Source organism: Drosophila nasuta, chromosome 3, assembly GCF_023558535.2.
Source record: "Drosophila nasuta strain 15112-1781.00 chromosome 3, ASM2355853v1, whole genome shotgun sequence".
NCBI lineage: Eukaryota > Metazoa > Arthropoda > Insecta > Diptera > Drosophilidae > Drosophila > Drosophila nasuta.
Genome location: NC_083457.1, coordinates 27,403,988 through 27,416,220, shown reverse-complemented (window position 1 = coordinate 27,416,220; position 12,233 = coordinate 27,403,988). Strand labels below are relative to the sequence as shown.

Here is a 12,233-nt window from a genome sequence, read left to right as displayed (position 1 = left end):
CTTAAAGCAGCGCGCAAGCTGGCAGCTGACAACTGTTTTTACAGAACCTTTTCTCTGTAAAATAGCATTCTGTTAAAATATTCTAAGCACGTTAAAACGAGTTGGCAGCCTTTAGTATAACGATGCAATGCGAATTGATTTAATTCTTAATTTAATAATAACTATTAAAATTGTACAACGCTAGTTAATTTTTTTTTGCTGGAATAAACAGATTATTTAATTGTCAATCATAGGACATTCTCCACGCTTTGGTTTGAAAATACCAATATGCAGTATGAACTTAAACAGCTGGTTACATTTACGTGTCTGATGGTATATTTCGTACATTTTTCGACGTAAATGTGCCTATTAGCTAACTTCAAGTTGCAGTCACGCTGATGGTATTTATTTCAACTGCAGATGCAAGTGTACGAAGAGTGTCGTGGGCTTGAGTGATATCAGTTGTGCAATAAGAGTAAACAATTAAATATCAGACAATCGTGGAATATATAGTTTAATAAATTTTCTATTATATTTTGAAATCCGTGTCTATTTACTTAGTGCGTAATTTAAAAGCATTCACAATCGCACAGTACATACAGACAGACATACATATACATAACGTAACATGTGTGAGCGCGAGTGAGAGCAACAAACGTCAACATGACAGCAACAACAGCAGTAGCAATAGCAGCAGCAGAGTAAAAGAGAGCCCCCAGCCAGCTGTGCAGGTCGTCGTGGTCGATTTCTGTTTTTAGGCTCCCCCCGTAAAAGGAACAAAAATTTTCAGTCGAAATTTTGTTATTTACATTGTGCTAAGGATTAACGCAGTGTGTGTGTGTGTCAGAGAGTAAACAATATATATTTTTGAAAAATAAATTGTTCGTTATTGAATTGCAAGTGCGCTTAAGGGTGAATTACATTTGTTATGCAGATATTAAATCTGTACAAACTCAAGTGCATCATTTTAGACAAACTGCGTCACACTTGGACATTTATTATATTTGTCGCCAAACTACTCGATAGTTCTTATCGAAAAGCGATCAATCAGGCCCACAACCATAACAATAACAACAACAATAATAACAATAACGTGATGGAACAAGAAATGCAAGAGGAGCAACAACAACAACAACAACAGCAGCAACAACAACAACAACAGCTGGAACAAGCACAAGCTGATTTTGTGGCACGTTTTAATGCAATTGGCGAACCAATGGATGCCAGCGATATGGAGAATGAGGATGCTGACGATGAAATCGATATCGATGACGAGGACGACGATGACGATGACAACGATGTTAGCGATGAGGATGAATCGGATCCCGAAATGGAGGAAATGTATTCCGATGGCGATTGGTCGACCTCCAACGACGAGAGCGAAGTCTCTACAACCATATCGAACGTGGGTCTCGGACAGTCATCCTCCGCAGACCAATCGGAGCAACCGAAACCCGAGCGACCCATGTACAATTTTCAACCAGGCCGTTTGGTGAAATGTCAGTTCAAGGAGAAACATTGTATTGGCGGATTCCCATTGGCGCGTAGTGGCCATCGGATTATTGCATCCAAATCGCATCTGTATTCGCTGGGTGGCTATAATCCGCGCAGTGCGTTGACTGCTGCCCGACGAGGCAGATGCCTTCTTTTCCAGGAGTTGTGGAGCTACAATTTTGCCACCAATAGCTGGAAGCTGGAACTGAATGCGGACAATGCCAGTAACATGCCCACAGAGTTGGCCTCAAATGCGCTTGCCATTCACAACGATGTGCTGATTGTGAGTATATTTATTTGTTGAGAAAAACAAAAATAGATGCGATGCGTGAGAGTATATGTGTGTAAAACTGTTTTGTTAGAGGTGGCATACGCCCCCTGCCTTCTGCTGCTTTGCAGTCTAAACTCGTTTCATGCACAAAGCCCATAACAAAGCATAATCGTAATCGTAATCGTTATCGTGCATAACACGAGCGACATTTATTTGCATTCGTAGCTGGGCGCCGATCAGCTTTGGCCTGGGCTCAATGCCACGCCCGACGACAGACACGACAAACGAACGCTACACGTTGGCGTTGCTGTAGTTGTTGTTGTTTCCCCTCTTTCGCTGTGGTTATTCGCTCTTGCTTTGTTTATGCATTCTAAACATTCGAGCGCTCCCCAAAAAAAAACGAAACAGCTGCGCGCTGCCCGTTGAATGCTGCTAATGCTGCCATCTCTTTTATGCGCATGCCCAACTACAGTAGCAAGAGCAACAGCAGCAGCAACACCAACTCATCCCTCTTGGCAATTACGCAGTTGTTTATGTTGCTGCATGCAACAACTTGTTTACCAAGTTTTCCCCCACACACCTCAGCAGCAGCAGCACGCCTCCCATCCCCAAAAGCCCAATAGCGTTAGAGTTTCCACCTTCTCTGCTCTGTAACTTGCGCGCGCTTTTTCTTTTTACGTTATCTTGTGTTGTGGTTTGGATTTTATTTTGTTTTTTTTTTTTTTATTTCTGTGGCGACTGATTGTCTTTCAGTGGCTTTGCTTCATTTGCACTGTAATTCCAACAGCATTCACCTGGCCAAGTTAAACTTTAAGTGGGACAAATTACATGTTATTTTTTATTACAACTTGAAAAGAGATTTTCTCACTTTACCATATATTTGAGTACTTTTCAAATAGTGGCAATCTTGGGATTACCATAATACATAATAAGAAAATAAATCAGATTTGTTGCAAAGATAGTAATTGAATTCCAAATGTTGTGAGGATGGTTTGGCAACGGTCTTTGCTGAAAGTAAACATAATTCAATATATGCTGGTTCATCATCACATCTTGTCTACAATTAGTTTTAATTAGAAAGTTAATAGTTAATCAGAGGCCCGCTTTCCCACATCTCTTTAATTCCAAAAAGTACGTACAGAGTGAAAGAGAGAGCGAGATAGCTAGGACAGCATAAAGATAGAACTGTGTACTCAGCAGACTGTGGACACATGTTTCCCCTTATCGTTACTGCAGCTGATAAGCCTTGGTCTCTTTGTTACTCTCATATCTGCTAATTGAATGCAACGGCAGCATCGGTCTGAGTGGAGAGAATGCAGAGTTTGGAGAGTATTATGTAGATTTAACACAGCAGCAGACAGAGTGAAGTTTGTAGAGTTATTTGCAGATTTAACATGTATTTCTTCAATTTGCAGTCACATGGCGGCACTGGATATCCGTTTGGAGAGTCGTGCTCCAACGATTGCTATGTGTATCGCACCGGTGAGGATAAGGCGGGCGTGGAACGTTTAAAGGTCAGCGGAGATCTGCCCACGGCTCAGTATGGTCCGGGCATTGTTATACACAAGCACTATTTGTATACGATTGGCGGCACGACGGGTTTCGACTACTCCTGCGATGTGTACCGCTTGGATCTGCGTACCAAGGTGTGGGAGAATGTGTACATATGCCGGCCAGAGATGCGTGACGATCCAGAGGGACGCTATCGCCATGAGGTCGTCTATGATGGCAAACACATCTATGCTTTGGGTGGCGGCACTTCGAATTCGGTGTTCGATCTGCAGCGCATTCCGGCCTACAATCTAGATGCGAACAGATGGGATTACTTTGATACGCTGCCGGATCGCAGTAGCAAGGCCTGGAGCCAGAATGACAAGGGCTATCCGAAACCGCGAAAGTGCTTTTCTTGTGTGCAACACCAGTCGTCCAACGGTGACATTGAAGCATTCATCACTGGCGGTCTGCAGGTGCGTATTAGCAATGACCTTTTTGCAATATAAACAATTGCATAATTCTTGTTTGCTTTAGGGTGATTTCTCAACGTATTTCTCGGATATTTGGAAGTTGAATTTACGTACGAAGCAATGGACCATTATACAGACGGCCAGCTTACCGCGTCCATTGTACTTCCATTCGGCGGCGCACTCGGACAACGGTTGCATGTACATCTTTGGCGGCATCGAGTACCATGACAAGGAGATGCGTCGTCGCAACGATCTCTACAAGATGTGGATGACCATACCAAAGCTAAGTGAAATGTGCTGGGACGCCATCACTTACTACAATGATAATCTCGATCTGTACGATCGCAAGGCATTGCTCAGGGCTGGCATACCCAAGCGATTCACCGAGCGATTGCCGCCACAGCGTCAGGCTGGCGATGACAATGAGCCGGGTACATCGATAATGACGTCGTTGTACTCCATTGCGAAACGTGCCCGATCCCAAATGCAATAATAGGCTGGCTTACTATGAGAGCATAACAACATCCTCCCCAACAACAACAACAACAACTACGACATCAACAAGAATCCCTGCCCAACAAAAAATAAAAGTTGTGAATTGATCATGTGAACTGAGTGGTGGTTGCTCCTGTGTTGCAAGTTACGTTTCGGTTATTTTGTTTTTTATTGTTTCGAATGATGAGAAAAATACATTATTTAGTTTTTGAGCGCGCGCTGTGATCGAATACGGAAGGACATTTATATTTATATACATATGTGTATTTTGATATTTCGTAGACTCGAGTTGAAAGGCGAAGAAGACGATGATGAAGAAGGCATGTTTAGCATGTAAATAAGACGTAATTAAGTTTAGATAGTGGATCGATAGCAGATACGGCAGAATGCAATTGTACGAAATCCAAAATGATAATAGACTCTGTGTCAACAAATTTCAAAAAGAATGTAATGTAACTGAAGAACCAACCAGCGCACAATCCACAGACCACAGCCCATAATATCCAATCTTAATATTCACACACATATTCTACAATATCAGTATATCCTTCCAAGTATTGCTGTTTTCTCTTCTCCCCCCTCTACACATACACGCTCCCCAACTTGCTGCACTTGCAGTGCTAGATGCACCTTCCGCCCCCCACTCCAATATAAAAACCTTGAAGGCTACACCAAAACAATGTCATATAGAGGAAGTATGAGCAGAGGCAGGCAATTTTGCGAGAACGTTTCTTCTTGTTGTGGTGCTCTCGCAAAGTGCCCAATAGCAATGTACTTCCAATGTATTTTTTTGTCAACGTGTACATAATATTTTAGACGTAGTAATATTTAAATTAACCGTAAGATTTGCGTCTTTATTATTGTGGTATATTTTGAAAGGCACTTAAACGAGCCTGCCCCAATATAAACAAAGTTTGCTCGATATTATATACATATATTATATATTAGCCCAGGCTACATTTGGTTGATTTTAAGTTAATAAACGTTTTTAATGTAACAATATTTTTGTGGTGTGTTCTCTTTAATTGCGTCGCATATTACATATTATAGCATAATCCTTCCACCCCTTAGTTGCGCCCTAAGTTGGTGACCCAGTTGTTTGTTTATTGTCCTGTAGCGACGCCAAATCTTTTGGCTGCATTGCCTACAACGCCACGGGGTTCAAAGTCTGAGTCATGCGCATAGCAAAAATGCACCCCAAAAAAAGAATGACTGCTGAAACGCAATAAGGCAGGTAACCAAAGGCATTCGGGGTGGATGATACTGCCAATCTGTTGCTGTTTGCAAAGAGCGTCATGCACTTTGAACTACGTAGAACCGTGACCTGGTTTATCACAAACAATGACGTCATATTGTTACCACAAGTACAGTAAGTGCTAATCAGTTTGAGTGACAACCGGATGTTGATGTGCTCTGCTAACATTAGGTTTATCAAATATTATTTGGACTATCACATTTACATATCCACATCAACATAAACTACCCAAATATAAAGTTACTTATTGTATTCATGCATAGATAATATACTATGTATGTATATTGCAATATTAATATTTTAAATTAAAAAACTTTCGTGAAAAGAATTTTGAATTTCACTTACATCTTTCTACTGTATTAATTAATTTTCCTTATTTATTATTGAATAAATGATAACGTATTATTTCCTCTTAACAAATTGGTTCTTTAAAAAGCTGTCTCATTAATCATCTGTGAATCTGCAAGTAAAATTTTTTAAATATAAGATATAATTGTAAGGACATATGTATTTAAATTCATTTACTTCTCTTTGCTGTGATTTTCGAAAATTTATTATTACCGCCTGGAGCGCATATTTAAATTTCGGTCCTACTCCTAACAGCGCCGCAACACTGTTAACAAGCTCTTGCTCTGTTAACAAAACATATGTTTACAGCTGTTACGTTAACCAGTGAATGGCAACACTGTTGTGGGCGTAAATTGTTTGTGCTTTGTACGGCTTCAAAAGAAAAGAAAAAAAAGATAAACTAAACAAAATGCTGAAGCCCAAAGCGCTGACCCAAGCATTAAGTCAAGCAAACACCGGTGGCGTTGAGAACACACTGTAAGTTACCATCGCAGTTTCAAAATAAACAAAATATTAAATCTATTTACATCTGCAGTCTGTTAAGTCAAGAGGGTGCTCTGCTGGCCTATTCGGGCTATGGAGATAAGGATGCACGCATAACAGCGGCCATTGCCAGCAATATTTGGTCTGCCTATGAGAAGCATGGGCGCAACGCGTTCCGCGAGGATCGCCTGACATTCGTGTTGATTGACTGCGAATGCGGACATGTAGCCATAACACAGGTGATGATTATGACAATCCCACAAGTAATGAATTTACTAATTTGATTTGTTTATAGGTGGCCAGCGTGCTGTTGTGTCTCTATGCCAAGGAGCACGTTGGTCTGGGCATGCTGAAGCAGAAAACGATGGCGCTGGCAGCGTACTTAGAGAGACCACTAAAGCAAATCTCTGCATCTTAAATGGAAGCCAGCATCAACTAATATATAATAAGTCTGTTTTATAGTTCATAAACATAATATGTAAATAAAGATAAAAGATAAGCCAACAAGCTTTTTTTGGATCGCAAATAAAAGAGAATGATTTATTTATGCAGCAGTTTGTGTTGTGTACAGTTATTTTGTATTGGTATTGGTAAAATTGGTTGCAGAACTTAATGCTAACTATTATTGATCTCCGATTGCTTAAAATACAAGATGCAGCTCCTCTTATTCGATGGCGTAGAGCTTCAAGGTGCGATCCATGCTGGTGGAGGCGAGATACTGCGCATGCTTGCCGAATCGTACTCCTGTGGCAAGTGCTGTGTGATCGTTGAATACCTTCAGGTCCTGCCACTGTTTGCACAAGTAAACCCTGCAAATGGAAACAATGGCAACAGAAATATTAATCGATGTTCGAAATGTTTCTAAGCCTAGCAACAGCAGTAAACAAAGCGAATTTTCTGAGTTGTGAAAATGAAAAAGTTCAAGCGGAAAGTTTTTCGCAAATATGAAGGTAATTAAAAAGAAAATTCTGTGGAATTAAGTTAATCTTCTCGACTTTCAGATTATATACGACCACAGGATTATTTGGAGCCCAATGCACCGAAAAACGTTAATTTGTGTATCGACGATTTTAATGCGGTATGAAAATAAACATAAAATATTTTAGAAATTGTATAAAATAATGTCTCTTTCAGCGCGGCGAAGTTGCCAATCCTCGTGCTCCTTGTGTGGTGACCACCATCGATCCTGACTACATCAAGGATGCTGGTCTGCATCGTCTGGCAAGAAAGTTTCGCATGAAAACGTGAGAAAGGTTCTTTAAAACTTCACTCGAACTTAATTGCTATTCATTTACAGCGACATTTTGTTGCTTCGCGAGATTACGCGCAACAAATTCATGTGCTACTCCACGCAAGAGATGTTTCTGGATAGAAAACGAGAGATGGAATACCAGAATAAGTTGTATGACGATGCTCAGGAGTTCCACAAGTTTGCAGACGAATCGCTCATGAAAATGAAGGCCAACGAGTTTAAGAAAATGCTCGAGGCACAGGAGAAACTAAAGAAACTCAAAGAGAACAAAGTGGCGGAGGAACTTAACCAGGTGAAGCTGCAACATCAGCGCGTGCTGATGGAAGTCCAAGAAGCTTATGGGCGCTTTCAGTACTTGCTCAAGCTGATAAGCTACTTTGATGACACGGTGGAACAACAGTCGGAGCAATTGGATCCCAAGTTGATTATGCCCGAGCACATTGTCAACATGGAGATTAGTGAACGCCACCCAGCGGGCCTGGAGCAAGTACAGCAGGTTAAGGAATACATGGAGAAGGTGGTGAAACCGTATTTGGAGAAACGCAATCATTTGAATGCGGATATTTGGATCAAGGGCTACGAGCGGAATCGCCTCAAGGTGTCCAACTATAACAAGCGTTTCACGCAGCTAGCCTTGCTCAATCATATTGTGGGCATGCTGCATGACAAGGCGGTAAGTAGAAGATATACCTAAAGGTTTACTCTATTACTTTAATTTTCCTCGACTGCAGGAGAAGACGGAGAAACGCAATGCGAATGCGATTGTATTCCTCAAGAAGCCAGATTTTCTGCAGGGACGAGTGGCTGCCCTGCAGCAGCGTGCCCACGAGTTGTTCAACGATTTTGAGCAGTCCTACTGCAAAGAGTAAGTTTACAGCTCAAGAAGTTATGAACATTTGTTAAAAACCCCTTTTGACTTCTCAGCAAGTTAAGCATCAAGCTTAACAGCATTGTGCCTGTTATTTTAAAGAAGCTACAGAACAAAGTGCAGCCAGAGCAAACAGTTCAGAAGAAGGAAGTTGTCAAAGCGCCGCCACAAAAGTCCTCAAAGCAATGGCGTACCCTTAAGGACATGCAAACGCCGGTAGTAACCGTCAACAAAGCCATCTACAAGGACGAACAAGATACTACGCTTGCCAAGTTGGAGAAAATACAATCTTACGCATTGGTAAGTTTTTAACATTGATTTCGCAAACAGCTTAAGTGGAGAAATTATGTATTCTATAGGATCTACTGGCAAAACTGGACACCATACCGCCATCTGAGCTACGCAGATTGGAGAAGACTGTGCGCGGTCGCATGGCCAAGCAGAAGGAAATGTCACGTCGTGCTCTTGTCAAACAGAATCGTCTGCACAACTGGATGGAACACTTCAAGAAGCATCATCGCTTACAGCAGGCACAGCGCAACAAAAATAAGGTTTAAAATCGCTTAAGACATATGCCCAAATAATCTAAATATGCTATTTAAAACACTGATCATCTTGGATTATTATCAAAGTAATAAACTCACCTGACATCCGTGCCAGCTATGGCCAAATAGGTGCCGCTCTGGTCAAAGCAAAGATCCTTGACCTCATAACCATCGTCCAGCTGAATGGTCTTGAAGTTCTTCAGCTTGCGCAAATCCCACAATTTGACGCAGGCATCGTCAGCTGCTGTGGCCAGATAATAACCGTTCTCCGAGAATGAAATGGCCGAAATGGGGCCGGTGTGACCTGGGAAATTGGCCACATTGCTCTGCTCCTTAAGATCCCAGATCTTAACTTGGGAATCTACAGTGCCAGTGCCAAAGATCAAACCATCAGGATGGAATTGAGCTGTGGTCAAGCCCACCTCGGCAGTATCGATGACCTTGGTCAACAGACGTCCCGTGCGTATGTCTGAGAACGCCCAGTGCTTATCCGAAGACGTGGACAGCAAGTAGTCGCCAGTAGGATGCAGCGACAAACCGGTGACGGGTCCCTCGTGGCAACGCAACAATAGTTGCGTCTGCGATGTGGGCACATGCCAAATGCGTATGTTCATGTCGGGTGATCCGGTGATAACAGTATCCTCGTTGGGATGGTAGATGACCTTAGTGATCTTCTTGGTGTGACCCTTCAGTATGGCTACCACTTGTTCCGTATCCTTGTTGAATACCGTAGCATTCTTATCGTTGCCTCCCGTCAAAATTTTGCTGTGATCGGCGCTGTTGATGTCCAGTGCTAAGATACCCGGCACGGAAGCCGAGTGCAGGCCAGGATGCGAGGCGACCGTTACAAAGTTCTTTACTTGATCGGGCGTGATCAATTCATCGGGTACAGTGCGACCGCGTTTCTTTCGCTCCTGTGTCAACACCGTTGCCTTGTCCTGCAACTTCTGTATGACATCGCCACTCATGCCGGCCTGCTCCATTTGATGGGCACCACCACTGCCCGCCTCGGCAGCCAACGCTGGCTCTGTGATCATCGACGGTGCACTCACAATACCAGCTTGCGGCTTGAGCGTTGCCAAAGCCTCCCGTGCTGCGGTAAGCTCCTTCTTCAGGCGGGCAATCACACGACAAGCAGCATCGTGCTGATACAGCGCATGTGACAGCTCTTGACGCGTGGTCTGTAGCTGCTGGCGCTGTGTAAACGAATGGATCATCAGAGCATCCCACTCGTCCTGCATTGTTTTCAGTGTCGCCGGTATGCTGGTGGCACTTGGCGGCTTTGGCTTCACGACTTGTGGTGTTTTAATCTCAATGAGCTCATCTTGCTTCAGTTCCTTGCCACTGATGGGATCGCAGCCGTTCTCTAAAATGTACTTTTCAATGACGCGTCTTTCGAAAACGGCGCCGGAATACGGCGACAGAACAGGCGCCTCGGGTACCTCGTTTGTAACTGAAAGCAATGAGGAAAAATTAGATAAAAGTGTCACTTTCAAGCGGATGTCACTTACGTGCACAAACCAAAGCCATCGCGAAATATTTGAAAACGTTGTTGACCTATTTAAATACGTTTATTAACTTTTTAATACACGTTTTCCAGGGAGAAACAAGCGCAAAAATTGTCGGCAAACGCTGCTTCTTTCGCAACTAACATTCACAACGAACACAAACGTTTACAGCCACACAATGATAAGTTATCGATAAGTCGCGTTGGTTGGCAACGCTAGAGGCAATCAGCTGGTGGTATTATTCAATTTACGCGTGCTGCTGGAAACACAAGTTAAAAACTGTATTATTTGTAAATTATTAAATTAAATATGTTAAGAAACTTGGTGCGTTGGCAAGCATGCAGAACTCTATTAAACAAATCAGCGGTAGCTCAAGTTGCCGCCGTACGCCACTTAAGTAATCCATTCAAACAAAATCCACATGAAAAAGCCGCTACGGAGGAGCCGGCAACCAGAATAAAGAAACCTGGAAATCCTTTTGCAAAAGCCACTGTTGCACAGGAACTGTCATTTAATGCGGAGGAGCCGGAAACCGTAATAGATAAACCGGGAAACCCTTTTGGAAGAGCCCCAGCTGCCCAAGAGCTACCGTCTAGTCAGCGTGTATCGGAGACCAAAGAAGAGCGAGAGAAGCGGCTTAAGGTACTGCAGCTTGAGGTAGATATTGCATATCAAGAAGGACGCCGTGTGCCGGCTTTAGAGTTCTTCCAAGAGCATCACTGGGCACGTGTGCTGGAGCTGCCCACGAAGTCGGCGCGCAGCAAATACTATGCTTTCCTTTGGCAAATCGAGATGAAGAAAGAATCCAATCAGCGCAAGAAGGAGGAACGTGCAGTAGAAACCGAACGACGCGTTGCCGAGATTCGTAAAGAGCGGGCGGAGAACAATCACATCGTCTATGGCCTGGCACACACATCGATGTTTCTGCGTATCTACGACAGTACAATCAATCATTGGCAAAATAATCGCCTCACGCGTGCCATGCAATTCGCACCCAAGCTGGTGTTGGACTGCTCTTACGATCAGTACATGACCAATCGTGAGAGCTCGTATGCTGCCAAGCAGTTGATGCTGTGCTTTGCCGAGAATCGCATGAATGACGAACCCTTCGATTTGCACTATTGCAACTCCAATTTCGAAGGCAACTGCATGCAGATACTTCAGCGTTACATACCCACTATGCACAATCCCGAGTTTCCGATCAATGTGCACCGCGAATGCTTCACTGAACTGTTTCCCAAGAAGCAATTGGTCTACCTGACACCACATTGTCGCGAGGACCTCGTCAGCTACGATCCGGATGACATTTACATCGTAGGCGCCATGGTGGATACAGTGAACAACGAACCGCTGTCGCTGGCAAAGGCGAAACGTTTGGGGCTGCGCATGGCACGTTTGCCCTTGGATCGCTATTTGCAATGGGGTGCAGGATCGGGCAAGTCGCTAACGCTTAATCAAATGATCAGCATCATGCTGGATCTCAAGAAGACGGGCGATTGGGATACGGCTTTGCAGCACGTGCCACGCCGTAAAGTCGTCGACTACCACAGCGAGCGACAAGCACTAAATAAGCGAGCTAGCAAATTCAATGTGCGCATCGATCATCTGCTCAAATCCGAAGGCGATCGTAGAACATCCACAGCATTTGCAGAGCCTCAGAAACTGCGACATCGCAAAGAGGGAATGGATTTTAAACTGGACAGCTGGGCGACGGGAAAAAGGAAAACGAAACAAAGTAGCTAGGTTGACTCTTTAATTAAGTTAATATAAT

The 12,233-nt window shown here is 43.3% G+C and overlaps 5 protein-coding genes across 5 annotated transcripts; 4 read left to right on the top strand and 1 right to left on the bottom strand.

Annotated features, from left to right (window-relative positions):
* Positions 1–386: 386 nt before the first annotated feature.
* LOC132790151 (kelch domain-containing protein 10 homolog) lies at positions 387–5,201 on the top strand. The gene is made up of 3 exons (XM_060798595.1): positions 387–1,756; positions 3,160–3,711; positions 3,773–5,201. Exons 1-3 carry the CDS (start codon positions 908–910, stop codon positions 4,199–4,201), a joined length of 1,830 nt encoding a protein of 609 aa, XP_060654578.1. The 5' UTR covers positions 387–907; the 3' UTR covers positions 4,202–5,201.
* Positions 5,202–6,121: 920 nt separating this feature from the next.
* On the top strand, positions 6,122–6,822 carry LOC132789502 (ragulator complex protein LAMTOR2 homolog). The gene is made up of 3 exons (XM_060797557.1): positions 6,122–6,283; positions 6,342–6,528; positions 6,585–6,822. The coding sequence occupies exons 1-3, from the start codon at positions 6,216–6,218 to the stop codon at positions 6,705–6,707; spliced, it is 378 nt and encodes a 125-aa protein (XP_060653540.1). The 5' UTR covers positions 6,122–6,215; the 3' UTR covers positions 6,708–6,822.
* On the bottom strand, positions 6,805–10,610 carry LOC132789499 (pre-mRNA-processing factor 19). Its single transcript, XM_060797554.1, has 3 exons — positions 10,466–10,610; positions 9,054–10,407; positions 6,805–7,098 (listed from the first exon to the last, which is right to left on the bottom strand). Exons 1-3 carry the CDS (start codon positions 10,482–10,484, stop codon positions 6,954–6,956), a joined length of 1,518 nt encoding a protein of 505 aa, XP_060653537.1. The 5' UTR covers positions 10,485–10,610; the 3' UTR covers positions 6,805–6,953.
* Positions 7,140–9,012, top strand: LOC132789501 (uncharacterized). Its single transcript, XM_060797556.1, has 7 exons — positions 7,140–7,239; positions 7,291–7,367; positions 7,424–7,533; positions 7,587–8,214; positions 8,273–8,406; positions 8,466–8,709; positions 8,769–9,012. The coding sequence occupies exons 1-7, from the start codon at positions 7,200–7,202 to the stop codon at positions 8,964–8,966; spliced, it is 1,431 nt and encodes a 476-aa protein (XP_060653539.1). The 5' UTR covers positions 7,140–7,199; the 3' UTR covers positions 8,967–9,012.
* A 65-nt stretch (positions 10,611–10,675) lies between the features above and the next one.
* On the top strand, positions 10,676–12,223 carry LOC132789500 (mitochondrial ribonuclease P protein 1 homolog). The gene has a single exon (XM_060797555.1). The coding sequence runs from the start codon at positions 10,772–10,774 to the stop codon at positions 12,203–12,205; it is 1,434 nt and encodes a 477-aa protein (XP_060653538.1). The 5' UTR covers positions 10,676–10,771; the 3' UTR covers positions 12,206–12,223.
* Positions 12,224–12,233: the final 10 nt, after the last annotated feature.